The sequence below is a fragment of the Melozone crissalis genome, unplaced genomic scaffold (assembly GCF_028551555.1).
Source record: "Melozone crissalis strain CALT ecotype California unplaced genomic scaffold, PUWL_Pcris_2 ptg000020l_1, whole genome shotgun sequence".
NCBI classification, from domain to species: Eukaryota; Metazoa; Chordata; class Aves; order Passeriformes; family Passerellidae; genus Melozone; species Melozone crissalis.
This window is the reverse complement of record NW_026535798.1, coordinates 1,134,033-1,149,978: the sequence shown is the minus strand read 5'-3', so window position 1 is coordinate 1,149,978 and position 15,946 is coordinate 1,134,033. Positions and strand designations below refer to the sequence as shown.

Here is a 15,946-nt window from a genome sequence, read left to right as displayed (position 1 = left end):
TGGGGGTGTGAGCTCTGCCCAGCCCCTTCCCCAACCCCTTCCCCAGCCCCTTCCAGGCCGGGATGTCCCCCCAGGGTGAAGCAATGACAATACTTACGCACACAGACAGGCGTTTTCCCGGACCAGCGGTGGTCCTGCTGGCAGATGCGCACGGACATGCCGATGAGGCGGAAGCCGGGCTGGCACTGGTACACCACGCTGCCACGGTAGTTGTAGTTCTCCCCGTTGATCTGCCCGTTCACAATGGGGCTGGGCACGCCACAGTGCCCGGCTGGAGGGGACAGAACGGCAGCAATCAGCTGGAGAGCCCAGCAAAGGTGTCCCCAAAGGGCATCGGGGGATCTCTGCGGGTTTGGGGTGAGGAGAAGCCCAGACCGGGATGGGTTGCAAGGGAATGCAAGGGTTGTCCATAGGGACACCTCTACCATGTCAAATCCAACCTCTCCTTGGACACTTCCAGCTGTGGATGGGGCAGCCACAGCTTTTCTGGGCATGGATGAGGTTTGGAGATGCCCAGATTGGTTTGGGTTGGAAGGGAACATAAGGGTTGTCCACAGGGACACCTTCCACCATGCCAAGTCAGCCTGTCCAACCTCTCCTTGGACTCTTCCAGGGATGGGGCAGCCACAGCTTCTCTGGGCAGGGATGGGGGTTCACAATGCCCTGACTGGTTTAGGTTGGAAGGGAACATAAGGGTTGTCCACAGGGACACTTTCCACCATCCCTGGTTACTCCAAGCCCTGTCCAAGCTCTCCTTGGACACTTCCAGCTGTGGATGGGGCAGCCACAGCTTCTCTGGGCATGGATGGGGTTCATGATGCCCAGATTGGTTTGGGTTGGAAGGGAACATAAGGGTTGTCCACAGGGACACCTTCCACCATCCCTGGCCATCCTCTCCAACCTCTCCTTGGACACTTTCAGGGATGGGGCAGCCCCAGCTTCTCTGGCCAATCCACATCATGCTGTTTATAGGGAAGAATCCACCCCAATATCCATCCACACCCATCCTCTTTCACCTCCAGGCTGTCACCTCAACACTCTGCAGTCCCAACCAACTATCCTCACCCCAAAACTCTCCCAGCACCTCACACCTCTGGAGGACGCAGGAATCCAACTCTGCCTCCCTTTTACACCCCCTTCAAACCCCGCAGGGTGGATGTCAGTCCCTAAACCCCCTGTTCCCTCCCAAGGAGCCTTTCCCACACCCGTGGATGCCGCAGGAGCATCCCAAAGGTACCTACCCAGACACCTGACCTCAGCCCCGCTCCAGAGCCCGTTGGCCATGCACTCCCTGACCCGGGAGCCCACCAGGGTGTAGCCAGTGTTGCAGGAGAAGATGGCAGTGGCCCCGTAGCTGGTGAGGGTCCCGATCTTGTTCCCGTTGGGAGGCGTGGGCAGGTCCCCACAGGAGATAACTAGGACAGATCCCAAAGGATAAGTGAGAGAACAGGCTGGGTTTTGAAGGAATGCATCCAGGCACAGCACCAGGAGTTGCTGCTGGAGTGGGAAAGTTCATTAAATAATTCCAGGAATTGTGATCATTCCAGAGCCATGTAAGATGAGGTGACAAAAATAAGAGCTGTTCATATTTATGCTTCAGGATACAGGGGAACACTAAAGACAGGCTGGGAAAGAACCAAAGGAGTTTTTCACACCAGAGCTTCCTCACAGAGGAATATTTTTCTGTCATTAAGCCTGATTCCCAGAAGCCCCACAGAATCATGGAAGGGACCTTAAAGGCCATGAGTGGGGACATCTCCCACTAGGCCAGGCTGCTCCAAGCCCTGACCTTGGAATGGCACAAAGTTCATAATTAAAAGTGACACCCAGCTTTCCCCCACAATCCAAAATCCCAAGATCTGCAGATCCCAGCTGGGTTTGTGGGATGCAGGAGCCTCTGCAAACCCAACCTCCCCCTCAGAACTCTTGGTTTTATCTTCATTTTCTCTGCCTTCAAGCTCTGCCAAGCCTGCAGAGCTCCCGCTGGGTGCTGCTGACCTCGGGGCGCTGCCAAGATGCTGTCACTTGGATTTAGGTGGCAATAAGGCTGAGGGAACAAAAGGAGGTCAGGCTCCTGCTCCCGGATCCAGAGGAAGAGCTGGCAGGGGGAGAAGCACATCTGTCACCCACACCAGCAGTCACAGCTCCACAAACAAAGGCAGGCAGCAGGGAAGGAGAGGCTTTGCTGCCTCTGTCTGCACTTGGAGAGAAAAACCCTGCACCTCTGACAAAGGGAGAGATGCAAAGCACAGCAGTGGTGTCAGAACAACTGAGAGCTGCTGGCGTGCCCCGTTGGGTTTGATTTGCAGGTGACACTGTTACCCTTGTAAACCTGGTGTTTGTGTGAGAGCTGAGGCTTGACAGCAGAATTCTTTATTTTCCCTCCTTAAAAGCCCTGACTTCAGAGCAGCTGTGGCAGAGAAGCTGCTGGGACCCCACAGCAACAGCTGAGCTGAAGGGCTTCAGATCCCAGGGAAGTGCTGGGATTAAACCAGGATTCACTTCCAGGCATCTCCCTGCATCCCAATCCCTTCCAGCAGCTCTGCTGTCTCTGCCTCAGCTGCTGACGAGAGTAATTGAGTTCTACCCCACAGCAGAGACGACACCTTCCATGATCCCAGTTTGCTCCAACAGGGATAGGGTAGGTTGGAAGGGATGGGGCAGCCACAGCTCCTCTGGGAAATCCATCCCAGCACCAACCTGCCCTCACAGGGATAGATTTGCTCCCAAAATCTGCACCAAACCATCCCATCCTGTACCCAAAGGGCACCATCTCCTTGGTTAGCCATGATTACCCACCAGCATCATCCTGAAACCCTCAGGGCTGGGATTTGCTGACCCCAAACACAAAACCAGCTCCTGGCGATGCTGCTCTGTGAAATCCATCCCAGCCACTCCCTGCCCTTCCAGGAATGGATTTCCTCCCAAAATCTGCACCAAACCATTCCATCCTGTACCCAAAGGACACCATCTCCTTGATTATCCATGGTCACCCATCAGCAACACCCTGAAACCCCCAAGGCTGGCATTTATTGAGCCCAATCACAAAACCAGTCCCTGGTGACTTCCTCCCAAAATCTGCACCAATTTCCTCCCCAATCTGCACCAAACCATCCCATCCTGTACCCAAAGTACGATCACCCACCAGCACCACCCTGAATCCCCCCAGCTTGGCATTTACTGACCCCAAACCCAACCCCAGCCCCCGGTGCCACCCTGGGGCGCCCCTGCCCTTACTTTTGCAGGTGGGCACGGGCTGCCCGATGCTCCAGGTGCCGTTGGCCTGGCAGCGGATGACCCTCTGGCCCGTGTAGTAGTAGCCAGGGTCGCAGATGAGCATCAGCTGGGCGTTGTAGTGGTACTGCACCTCGTAGGTGAGGCGCCAGCGGCCGTGCTCCACCGCGATGCTGCCCACGTCGGGGCACGTCACAGCTGAGGGGGGAATGGAACAGGGGAAATGGGACATGGGAAATGGCACGTGGGAAATGGGCCATGGGAAATGGCACAAGGGAAATGGGACATGGGAAATGGAACGCGGGAAATGGCACGTGGGAAATGGCACACGGGAAATGGAACACAGGAAATGGCACGTGGGAAATGGCACGCGGTAAATGGCACATGGGAAATGGCACAAGGGAAATGGCACAGGGAAAAGGGCACGCGGGAAATGGTGCAGGGAAAATGGCACAAAGGAAATGGCACAAAGGAAATGGCACAAGGGAAATGGCATACAGGAAATGGCACAGGGAAAATGGCACGTGGAAAATGGCACGCGGGAAATGGCACAAAGGAAATGGCACACGGGAAATGGAACACAGGAAATGGCACGTGGGAAATGGCACACAGAAGTGGCACAGGGGAAATGGTGCATGGGAAATGGCACGCGGTAAATGGCACATGGGAAATGGCACAAGGGAAATGGCACAGGGAAAATGGCACAGGGAAAATGGCACGTGGAAAATGGCACGCGGGAAATGGCACAAAGGAAATGGCACAAGGGAAATGGCACAGGGAAAATGGCACAGGGAAAATGGCACACAGGAAATGGCACAGGGGAAATGGCACGCGGGAAATGGCACAGGGAAAGTGGCACACAGAGATGGTTCAGTGAGGTTTTAACCCCGCCAAAAAAGTCCCAGTGTGGTGGGTTTTTAATGAGGGGTGTGTCATGGGCATGGTTTATGAAAAATCTTTTTGCCAGGATTTTTTCTCCTGAGAAGCTGAGAGGTCTCAGAAATGAAATGTAAACAATGGTTATCTGCTGCTGTGGAATGCAACAGGTGATTGGTGATTGGTCTCATGTGGTTGTTTTTAATTAATGGCCAATCACAGCCCAGCTGTCTTGGACTCTCTGGCCAGTCACAAGATTTTATTATCATTCCTCTCCCTTCCTTTTCCAGCCTTCTGATGAAATCCTTTCTTCTATTCTTTTAGTATATTATTTTCTTTTAATATAATATATATCATAAAATAATAAATCAGCCTTCTGAAACCTGGAGTCAAGATTCTCATCTCTTCCTTCGTCCTGGGACCCCTGTGAACACCACCACAAGGGATGTATCCCCTGGTGAGGCTGTTGTTGAGAATTAAAAGGAAAATTTTGTGGATAATGTTGTAAGTGGTGATGTTGCCTGAAACCCAAAGAGAAAAATGCCTTGCAATGGGGTTAAAATCATAAAATGGGAATCAAGGACACCTCATTGTCTCAGGCCTTGAGAAATGGAAACACAAGTGGGTTTGGGGGAGCAAACTTGGGGTAAATCACGGAATCACAGAATTTCTAGGTTGGAAGAGACCTTTAAGATCATCGAGTCCAACCCATGTTCTAACATCTCAACTAGATCATGGCACCAAGTGCCACATCCAGTCTTTTTTTAAACACATTGAGGGATGGTGACTCCACCACCTCCCTGGCTAGATGATTCCAGTATTTGACCACTCTTTCTGTGAAAATGACTTTGTTAACTGAAGTTAATTGGGAGATTGATCCATTGGCATGTTGGGGGTTAAACTTATAAAAGTGTGAAAAACTATGACCCATTGTCCATTTTGGGTGCAGCCCCTGGGGAGCTTCATCAGCCCTAAATGTACCTGAAAACCCTTCAATAAATAGAACTGCTTTATACTTTTAACTTTTGTTTGGCCTGTGTCTTAGGCAGCCCCAAAGGCCTCCCTGCTGTCTGGGCAGCCCCAGTCCCCACTCACCCAGGCACAGAGGGGGCTGGTTCCCGTTGCTCCACACTCCATCCTGCAGGCACTCGGTGCTGGGCTCGGCGCCCGGCTGCAGCTGGAATCCCTCATTGCACTGGTACACGGCCTTGGTGCCCACCGTGTACTCCTTCCCAAAGACAACCCCGTTCCTTGGGGCTCTGGGAATGCCACAGGAGAGAGCTGGGAAGAGAAAACACATCTTAAACAAAAAATAAAAATCAGGGAGCTGGTGGTTTTATCCCAAATTGCAATCCTGGATCCCGAACTTTCCTACTGGGAGTGCCCACCCTTCATAAAGGATTGTCGGGGCCTCTAGCTGCTCAGAGTGACCCCAAGATGTGTTAGAAAGTCTCTTTTCCCAGTCTGGCGCTTGAAGAAGGAGTCAGGGCTCTTCAGTTCTCATTCTCAAGGTTGTTTATTGTATCTTATCTATAAAATTCTTTCTCCTTTCCAGCCGAGGTTTGCTCAGCAAGACAGTCCAAGACACTCTGGCCACCCCCAGGGCAGTGTTGTTATCTTTTTATACTAAAACCTATGTGTACATTATTTACAATAACTTTCCAATGCCTATCACCTATGTTAGACAGCGAGCTTCTACTCTAAACCAATCTAAAAGTGCCACCATCACAGCAGAAGATGGAGGCCAAGAAGAAGAAGGAGAAAGGCTGGACACACCCAGATTCCTCCATCTTGCCCCCTGAACCCCCATTCTAAAAACCCCAAAATCTACTTTTTCACCCCGTGATAAACTCTCTATCGTTCTACTTAATTTGCATTTGCCATGCAAGGCTCAGGTTTTGTCCCATTCCTGCCCCAGCATGGAGCAGGATCCCAGAGCAGCTGGCAGGTGAATTCTGAGAGGTGTCAGCAGCTCCATCCCTGTTGGCACTGATGGTGACAGGAGTGTCACTGCAGCGAGCTCAGGGCTGGTCAATCCCTCTCCAAGGCCTGATGTCTAGACAGGCTGCCAGGCTGAATACCAATGGCTCTCCCAGGGAACAGAAAGCACCTGGAAAATCCAACTTTTTCCCTGCTGCTCTTTTCCAGCTCCCAGTCATTCCCTTCCCTCTTTGCCATCTATTCCCAAAGTCTTGCAGACGAGGATAACCCTCAGCGCTCCGAGCTGGTTCTCAACACCCAATTACCCAATTCCAATGTTGATTCTTTTTCACTGCTTTTCCAGGGACTCTCAGAACTTGATCCCAACCCATCCCTGCTCTCACTTTGGCACAGGGGGATGGCTTCCCTCCAGTGGAAGTGGCCCTGGGGGTGCTGGGTGCCAGGCTGAATACAATGGCTCTCCCAGGGAACAGAAAGCACCTGGAAAATCCAACCTTTTCCAGCTCCCAGTCATTCCTTTCCCTCTTTGCCATCTATTCCCAAACCCCTGCAGACGAGGATCACCCTCAGCGCTCCGAGCCTGCTCCCAACATTACCCAATTCCAATATTTATTTTTTTTCCCCCTGCTTTTCCAGGGACTCTCAGAACTCGATCCCAGCGTGTCCCTGCTCTCACCTTGGCACAGGGGGATGGCTTCCCTCCAGTGGAAGTGGCCCTGGGGGTGCTGGCTGCAGGTGGAGGTGCTGTGTCCCACCAGGCGGTAGCCGGCGTCGCAGCCGAAGCGCACGGAGCTGCCGGGGCGCAGCCCGGAGTGGCTCAGGATCATCCCGTGGGCTGGGGGCTGGGGGAGGCTGCAGTAGGGAGCTGGCAAGGAGGGCAGGGAAAAGAAAACCAGTCAGCAGCAGGGTCATTCCCTTCCCACTCCCAGGAATTACACCGAGCTTCCCCAAAATCCCCAAAACAAAAATCGGCGATGGATAAACGCGGAGTCGAAGCAGGGATGGAGCACGGGGCTCTGATCTGAGCCTCAGCCAGCTCCAGGAATAAGGAGTCATTCCTGGTAATTGAATATTCCTTAATTCATTTGCTGAGAAAAGCCTGGACAGACTTTTCCAGTGCCTGGCCACCTCCTCATCCAGAAACCTTTCCCAATATCCATTCCCTGGCATCAATGACTCTCCACATCAGGCTTCTGGTTCTGAGGAGTGGTTGGGAAATGAGCCAAAGCTCCAAGGTTTCTCCCTGGAATTTCTCCTGACTGTGATCCCACAATCCTGATTGTTACAGATTGGTTGAGACTGAGCCAAAGCTCCAAGGTTTCTCCTGGACAGACCCTGCCTTTCCCAACCTCCCAACTTGGAACGTGCCCGGCTTTGTCCCTTCCCTGCCTTGGCAGCTCCTGCCCTGCCAGCTGGATCTCTGCAGGAATCCCACGGATCCTCCCGGCTCTGGAGCTGCTCCTGCTGCTGGCAGAGGCAGCTGGGACTCACCAGAGTAGCGGATTTTGAAGCCTTTCCTGTTGTAGGCATGGTCGGAGGACCAGCGCAGGAAAACGCTGTTCCCGCTGCTGGTGACGGTCAGAGGGGCTGAGTAATTCCCACTGAGGGACAGCAGCAGGGGGCTCTGCCCTGAGGGACCTGCCAGGAACAGGGGACAGGGAAAAGGGACAAGTCACAGTGTGGCATTCACATTTTTTTGAAAAATCCCAGGATTTTTCTCCTGGGAAGCTGAGAAGCCTCAGAGAAAAAGGAAAATAATAATTCTCTGATTTGCTTCGCCTGTGTTTTGCTCCATTGGAATGTGTTTAAAAAGGAAAACAATTCTTTTCTTATTTGCTTCTCCTGTGTTTTGCTCATCTGGAATGTGTTTGGAGATTGTTTACCCACAGGTGATTGTTTCATTGATATCTGCTGTGAGTTGTTTTCACTTTTTGGCCAATCAGAGCCAAGCTGTGTCAGGACTCTGGAAAGAGTCACGAGTTTTCATTATTATCTTTTTAGCTTGTAAGTATCCTTTCTGTATTCTTTAGTATAGCTTAGTATAGTATTCTTTAATATAATATATATATAATAAAATAATAAATCAAGCCTTCTGAAACATGGAGTCAGATCCTCATCTCTTCCCTCATCCTGGGACCCCTGTGAACACCGTCACACCCAACTCCTCCCCCTTGGAAAAATCCTTCAGATCCATCCCAAAAAATCAAATTGCAGCTGTTTCCTTATGCCAGGAATCAGTGAGGAACTTTCTGGAAGGCAAGCAGGAGTTTCCAGGTGGGAAGCTGGCCCTGGAATGCTCCTTCCCCCTTGACTGGTTGGGATCATGGAACCCCAGGAGGATTTGGGATGGAAAGGGGAGGGAATCTCTCACCATCAAAGATTTCAAACTCATCGAACTGCTTCTCGCTGAGGAAGTACTCGATGGTGAGGGAGATGTTGTAGCCTGGCTCCACCTTCACCACCCAGGAGCAGGTCTGGAAGTGGGGGTAGCTCCCCAGGAAGCTCTGGCTCAGGATCACCCCGGTGGAATCCGTCATCAGCTGGTTCATGGGGCAGTGCACTGGGGATGGAGATGGACATTCAGTGGGAATGAACATTTTTCAGAGGAAGGATGGAAGCACAAGGGGTCTGTCCTGATGAGCCAGCTCAAGGCAGAGCACGACCCCTGCACTCCTTGATCCCTGGGGCTCAAAGAATCCCCAAATCCCAAAAATCGTCACACTTAAGGAAAGGAGCAAAAAGCAGCAAAGCCAACTAACCATTCCCACTGCTTTGATCCCTGGGGCTCAAAGAATCCCCATATCCCACAAATCCCAAAAACTGTCACACTCAAAGAAAGGAGCAAAAAGCAGCCAACAAACCATTCCCAATGCCTTGATCCCTGGGGCTCAAAGAATCCCAAAATCCCACAAATCCCAACAATTTTCTCACAGGAACAAGAAGCAGCAAAGCCAACAAACCATTCCCACTGCCTTGATCCCTGGGGCTCAAAGAATCCCAAAATGGGATCCCAAACTGGACATGAGAACTCCAATTCCTGCTCAGGGAGGGTCTCACTCCCTCCTCCCAAAAATCCCACACTCCTAAAAACGGGAAAATGAATCCCAAGGATGAAAAATGTGCCAACAAACCTCCCCCAGCTCCTTCCCTGAGCAGGGAAATGTGGGATTTATGGATTTTTTACCTTCACAGGTGGGTGGGGGTCCCTCAAACTGCAGGTGGGTGCCCAGTTTGCAGGTGAGGATTTCGTTCCCAATGAGGGTGAAGCCAGGGAGGCAGCGGTACCTGACAATGTCACCTGGGAAGGGATGGAAAACAGGGATGGGAGGGGGAAATGCAATTAAAAAACTGGAATGAGGATGAGGAGGATGAGGGAAGGCTTTACCAATGTTGAACTCCTCGTTCTCTGTGATGATCTCGGCATTGGGAACCATGGTGGGAGGCTGGCAGCGGAAAAGCTGGAAAGCTGGAAAGCAAGGGAGGAGCAGAACATCATGAACACAGCCCTGATGGAAGCAGGGAAATTCCTCCCTTTCCACCAGGAAATTCTCCTTTTTTTATAAGGAAATTCCTCCCTTTCCACCAGGAAAATCCTCCCTCTCCATTAGGAAATTCCTCCCTTTCCACAATGAAATTCCTCCCTCTCCATAAGGAAATTCCTCCCCTTCCACAATGAAATTCCTCCCTTTCCATCAGGAAATTCCTCTCTCTCCATTAGGATATTCCTCCCTCTCCACCAGGAAATTCCTCCTTTTCTATAAGGAAAATCCTCCCTTTCCACAAAGAAATTGCTCTTTCCCCACAAGGAAAACCCTTCTTTTCCACCAGAAAATCCCTCCCTTTCCACCAGAAAATTCCTCCTTTTCCACAAGGAGATTCCAGGACTAAAAACTTCCTAGAAAAAAACTGGTTTGAAAGACTTAGTGGAAAAAAAAAAATTGAGCTGAAAAACTTCCTGGAAAAAAATTGGTTTGAAAAATTTTGTGGGGGAAAAAATATAAATGGGCTGAAAATCTTTCTGGAAAAAACTGGGCTGAAAAACTTCCTAGAAAAAACTGGTTGGAAAGATTTTGTGGGAAAAAAAATGGACTGAAAAACTTCCTGGAAAAAACTTGGTTTGATAAAGTTTGGGGGAAAAAAGTGGGCTGAAAAACTTCCTGGAACAAAACTGGTTTGAAAAATTTCATGGAAAAAGAAACTGGGCTGAAAAACTTCCTGGAAAAAAACTTGGTTTGATAAACCTTGTGGAGAAAAACTCGTCTGAAAAACTTCCTTGGGAAACCCAGCCTGAAAAACTTCATTAAAAAAAAAAACTGGGCTGAAAAACTGTGGAAAACTCGGGATAAAAGAGTATTTTTTTTGCATATTCCCAGATCTATTCCCAATATTCCCAACATTTCCCCCCCCCAAGGGAAGCAGCAGCTCAGACCATAGAAGTAGATGGCGAAGATGCCCCCGTTGGCGCCGTCGCTGTGGAATTTCAGCAGGACCTGGTTGGAGGAGCTCTGGGCAGATTTCTTGGCTGAGTTGCCTGTGAACACCCCCAGCTGTGGGGCTGTTTGCTGGGGCCCGTCCCTGATGGCAGGAACACAAGGAAAAATTGATTTTTCCAAGGATTTAAGCCTAGGAACCCAACCTAGGCTTTCCTTCCCTTTTCCCGCATCCACATTTCACAACCCCTGCTCCAGTTAAACCCCTACAACTTCTCCTGGCTCCCAGCTGGACAATCAGAAACACAAATTTCACTTTTAACCTCAAAAACTGAGGAATTAGGACCTGTTTCCCAAAGGAATTTCACTCCCTGTTTGCCCAGCAAATAATGGATTCTGAATATCCCCTCCAGAATACCAGGGGATATTCTGAAGGTCAGACTTTGAGTGCCAAAAGCTCAAACTTTGGTCACAAACCCTTTAATCAGAGTGGCTACCTGAAGCTGATAATCTCCATTCTTAATAAATAATGGAGATTATCATTATAAATAATATTTTTATTTATTCATATTGAAAGAAAGCTCAAAAAATTTTTAATTTCTCTTCTCTTCTCCAAAACACCAGAAGCTCCCAGCTTGCAAAGGGGATCCCAGGGGTCCCATTCTCAGTTGCTGCTGCTTCAAAGCCAGGATTATTTCCCAAAATGAGTCCTTGGAGTGACCCCCTGCACCCACCAGACAGTGATGAAGTCGTTGTAGGGCTCTGTCTGCAGCAGGGTGAAGTTCAGGTGGATCCCATATCCCACGGGCACTGTCAGCAGCCAGGTGCAATCCTGGGAATTTGGGTACTGGTTGGGGAAGCCAGGAGAGTAAACCGTCCCATTCTGGGCTGTGACATTGCCCCCACAAGGCACTGCAGGGAAGCAGAGAGAAACACAAACCCAGTGAGGAAATATCCCCTTAAAACATCCTTATATCCCATTTTTATTCCTTTTTTTTTTTTTTTTTGTACAAAAGTAACAATTCTGCATACAGAAAAATCCAGATTTTGTCCTAACTTGCCTGAAATAATTCCTCTCTGCTGCAAGCACTGAAAGAGCAGCTGAGGATTCAGCTCTTTGTGTTCTCTGGGGTTCAAGGACTTACAAGAGGGCAAATATCACCTCTCTCCCTCCTTGCACAGCTCCTGCAGAGCCAGTGCTGGCATAAAGGTCAGTGCTCCTGGGAAATGGGCTGGGAAATCTTCAATAAGCAGCTCTGAACTTCTCAAAGGTTCACCTGAAACCCTTCTGGAAGCAAATCCCACAGAATTCCGGCCAGCAGCCCGAGGGGTGAAAGGCTGAAACAGCCATGAGGGGGGGGGGAAAAGAGAATTTGGATGAGTTTGGATGCCTGGATTGTGAATCTTCAGCCTGCAGAGTCCTCTGAGCACAGCTTTCAGAAGAAAAACCACCTTGGAAGATTCCTGAGGATCTCCCACCTGGATCATTCAGGAGATACCCATGAAGGAGGCAGACAGGGACACACCCAGAGTCCTCAGAGCTGCAATACTCTTTTATCAGTGATTATTTTTATTTATCAGAGCTAGATCAATGGAAGCTGGGTGTTGTTGAGGGAATAAAGCAGCAAGGAATTATCACTCCAAGGCCCCTGGACTGTGCCATACAGAAATAACAGCTCCAGCAGGAAGGTGAGACACAGATTCTCCTCAACCGCACCCCAAGACTCAAACCCCTTGAAACACCCCAAATATTCACCAAAACACCTCATGGAGACCACATTTCCTTCCAAGAGCTCATTCCCATCCACACCTTTGCTCCCAGAGCAATCCCAGCCCATCCCAAGGAGCTGAAGTGCCATGCCCAGGTGAGCCCAGGCCGTACCTTCACACCTGGGCAGGGGGTGATCCCAGTTCCTGTTGGTGCTCAAGACTCCCCAAGACCCCCATCAGAAGCTGCCAAAACACCCCAAATATTCACCAAAATACCTCATGGATCCCTCCAAGAGCCCATTCCCAGCCATGTCTTTGCTCCCAGAGCATCCCAAGGAGCTGAAGCGCCGTGCCCAGGTGAGCCCAGGCCGTACCTTCACACCTGGGCAGGGAGTGATCCCAGTTCCTGCTGGTGCTCAAGACTCCCCAAGACTCAAACCTCCCTCAGAAGCTGCCAAAACACCCCAAATATTCACCAGAACACCTCATAGATCCCTCCAAGAGCTCATTCCCAGCCACACCTTTGCTCCCAGAGCAATCCCAGCCCATCCCAAGGAGCTGAAGTGCTGTGCCCAGGTGAGCCCAGGCTGTACCTTTACACCTGGGCAGGGAGTGGTCCCAGTTCCTGTTGGTGCTCAAGACTCCCCAAGACTCAAACCTCCCTCAGAAGCTGCCAAAACACCCCAAATGTTCACCAAAACACCTCGTGGATCCCTCCAAGAGCTCATTCCCAGCCACACCTTTGCTCCCAGAGCATCCCAAGGTGCCCAGGTGAGCCCAGGCCGTACCTTCACACCTGGGCAGGGGGTGGTCCCAGTTCCTGTTGGTGCCGTGCTGGCAGGTGAGCACGGGGTGCCCGATGAGCTGGTAGCCAGGCAGGCACTCGAAGGAGATGGACTGGCCGACGTTGTAGCCAGCTCCTCTCACCACGCCGTTGGCAAAGGGCTCCGGGTCGGGGCATTCCTGCAGCTCGTAGGCTGGGGAAACACAATGGGAATTTGTGTTTGTGTTTTATTTCTCAGGGAAAAAGGGACAGGGCAAGGAGAAATGGTCTCAAGCTGTGCCAGGGGAGGGGCAGGATGGAGTTCAGGAGGAATTTCTCCATGGAAAGGGTTGGAAGGGGGTGCCCAGGGAGGTTTGGAGCCAACAACCATGGAGTTGACTCAGCAACCACAGAGTTAACTCAGCAACCATGGAGTTAACTCAACAGCCACTGAATAAACTCAATAACCACAGAATTAACTCAGCAACCATGCAGTTAACTCAACAAGCATGGAGTTAACTCAACAACCACAGAATTAACTCAACAACCACGGAGTTAACTCAGCAACCAAGGAGTTAACTCAACAACCATGGAATTAATTCAACAACCATGGAATTAACGGAATTAACTCAACAATCATGGAATTACCTCAACAACCATGGAGTTAACTCAACAACCATGGAGTTAACTCAATAACCACTGAATTAACTCAACAACCACTGAATTAAATCAACAACCACGGAGTTAACAAACACGGAGTTAACTCAACAATCACAGAATTAACTCAACTCAACAGCCACGAAATTAATTCAACTCAACAACCACAGAGTTAACTCAACAACCATGGAATGGGCTCAATAACCACAGAATTAATGGAATTAACTCAACAACCATGGAGCTAACTCAACAACCATGAAGCTAACTCAACAACCATGGAGTCAACTCAACAACCACAGAATTAACTCAACCACCACAGAGTTAACTCAAGAACCGCCACCCCCGGGGCAGGGCTGTCCCTGCTCACCCTGGTACTCCAGCTTGAAGCCGGGTTTGTTCTGGGAGTGGTCGCTGTGGAAGTACACGGTGGTCTCGTGGGAGGTGGAGAGCAGCGAGCCGGGCAGCTCGGCGCCGCTGAAGCGCCCGATGACGCTGCTGGTGTCGTAGGGCCCGTTCCGGATCTCCACAAAGTCGTGGTTGGGCTCCGTGGAGAAGTTCAGGAACTGGATGTGGGCACCTGCAGAGGGGGAAGGAGGAGTTGGGCTCTAAAATTGCAGCTGAGGTTTTGCACCGGCACCAGCTCCAACAGCAGCACTAATCCCAGCTCCAATCCCAATACCAAACCCAGCTCCAACATCAGACTAACTCCAACTCCAAGACCAGCACCAACCCCAATATCAGCACCAACCCCAGCTCCAATAGCAGAACCAACCCCAACACCAGCATCAACCCCAGCTCCAATCCCAATACCAAACCCAGCTCCAACCCCAGCTTTAAGCCAGCTCCAACAGCAGCACCAACCAAAACATCAGCATCAACCCCAGCTTCAATCTCAATACCAACCCCAGCTCCAACCCCAGCACCAACCCCAGCACTAACCTCAGCTCTAACAGCAGCACCAAATGCAAGATCAGCACCAACCATGGCTCCAATCCCAATACCAAACCCAGTTCCAATCTCAACCCAAAAGTCAGCACCAACCCCAGCTCCAATCCCAATACCAAACCCAGCTCCAACACCAGCATCAACATCATTACTAACCCCAGCTCCAACAGCAGTACCAACCCTGGTCCCAACCCCAGCTTTAAACTCAGTTCCAACCCCAACATCAGCACCAACCCCAGCTCTAACCCTGGTTTCAATCCCAACACCATTCCCAGTTCCAATCCCAGCTCCAACCCCAACCGCAACATCAGCTCCAACCCCAGCTCTAACCCTTGTTTTAATCCCAATACCAATCCCAGCTCCAACCCCATCACTGCCCACCTGCACAGCCCAGGACACCCTGGGCACTCAGCAGGACTTTAACTGCCCTGGGGACACAGGGCAAACCCTCAAACTGACACAGAGGAGCTTTGGAGTGGAGCTTAGGAAGGAATTCCTCCCTGGGAAGGTGGGGAAGTCCTGGTTTAGGGTGCCCACAGCAGCTGTGGCTGCCCCTGGATCCCTGGCAGTGCCCCAGGCTGGGGCTTGGAGCACTTTGGGATAATTTCCCTGGCAGGGAGTGGAATGAGATGATCTTGAGGTTCTTCCCAACCCAAACCAGTCAGGGATTCTCTGATTTTTCACCCCCTCTTCTGCGATGGCACCGACCCAAACCCATCTCTCTCACCAAACCCCACAGGCAGCAGGATCCTCCACGTGCAGTCCAGGTTGCTGGGGTAATTTCCCGGGAATCCTGGGCTCAGGAGCACTCCTTCCATCTCTTCTGCTGTTCCTCCACACTGGGCTGGAAGAACAACAGGGTTCATGGTCAGGATCCAGTCACAGGATCCCTGAGGGGCTTGTCTGGGTGAGGGCCATGGGAAATGAAGGAATTAAAGACTCAGCTGAGAAAAAGGAACCAGCACCAAGTTTCCAGGGCCACATCAGGAATGGATGTGCCTTTCTCCTGCCCTTAGGAGATGAAGACTGAGCCCAGGGATCCAGTTTGGGCCACCAGAAATGGAAAGCCAGATGTGAGCAGTGACAGAGGGGATGGACACCTGCTCTGCCCACAGACATTGCACCAAACCAGGCACCAGCACTTCTTGACACCTTCACCAGCTCAAAGAATGACTGTGAAGAAGCTGAGTGATGCTATTCTGACCCCAGTTACAGCCTCTCCATTCCCCTGCCAATCTCTGGGCAGTCTGTCACTGATAAACCCAGCACGGAGTGTTTGCTCGCTGCCTGCAGCCCACTGCCAGCCACGGCAGCACAAAAATATGTTTACAAAAGGCACCACATGAAATTGAAGCACTGACAGCACCTCCTCACACTTATCTGGATGACC

The 15,946-nt window shown here is 50.9% G+C and overlaps 1 protein-coding gene across 1 annotated transcript in view; it reads right to left on the bottom strand.

Moving 5' to 3' along the window:
- Positions 1 to 15,946, bottom strand: part of LOC128937662 (CUB and sushi domain-containing protein 2-like) — a 142,206-nt gene that overhangs the window by 22,576 nt on the left and 103,684 nt on the right. Inside the window, exons 36-49 of the mRNA XM_054277457.1 lie at positions 15,284 to 15,400; positions 13,979 to 14,188; positions 12,980 to 13,168; positions 11,216 to 11,393; positions 10,481 to 10,626; positions 9,437 to 9,517; positions 9,236 to 9,349; positions 8,423 to 8,611; positions 7,543 to 7,689; positions 6,728 to 6,916; positions 5,206 to 5,391; positions 3,238 to 3,432; positions 1,242 to 1,415; positions 98 to 271 (exon numbers count right to left, since the gene is read on the bottom strand). Coding sequence (XP_054133432.1) covers positions 98 to 271; positions 1,242 to 1,415; positions 3,238 to 3,432; positions 5,206 to 5,391; positions 6,728 to 6,916; positions 7,543 to 7,689; positions 8,423 to 8,611; positions 9,236 to 9,349; positions 9,437 to 9,517; positions 10,481 to 10,626; positions 11,216 to 11,393; positions 12,980 to 13,168; positions 13,979 to 14,188; positions 15,284 to 15,400 — 2,289 coding nt within the window. The remainder of the gene's footprint in view (positions 1 to 97; positions 272 to 1,241; positions 1,416 to 3,237; positions 3,433 to 5,205; positions 5,392 to 6,727; positions 6,917 to 7,542; positions 7,690 to 8,422; positions 8,612 to 9,235; positions 9,350 to 9,436; positions 9,518 to 10,480; positions 10,627 to 11,215; positions 11,394 to 12,979; positions 13,169 to 13,978; positions 14,189 to 15,283; positions 15,401 to 15,946) is intronic.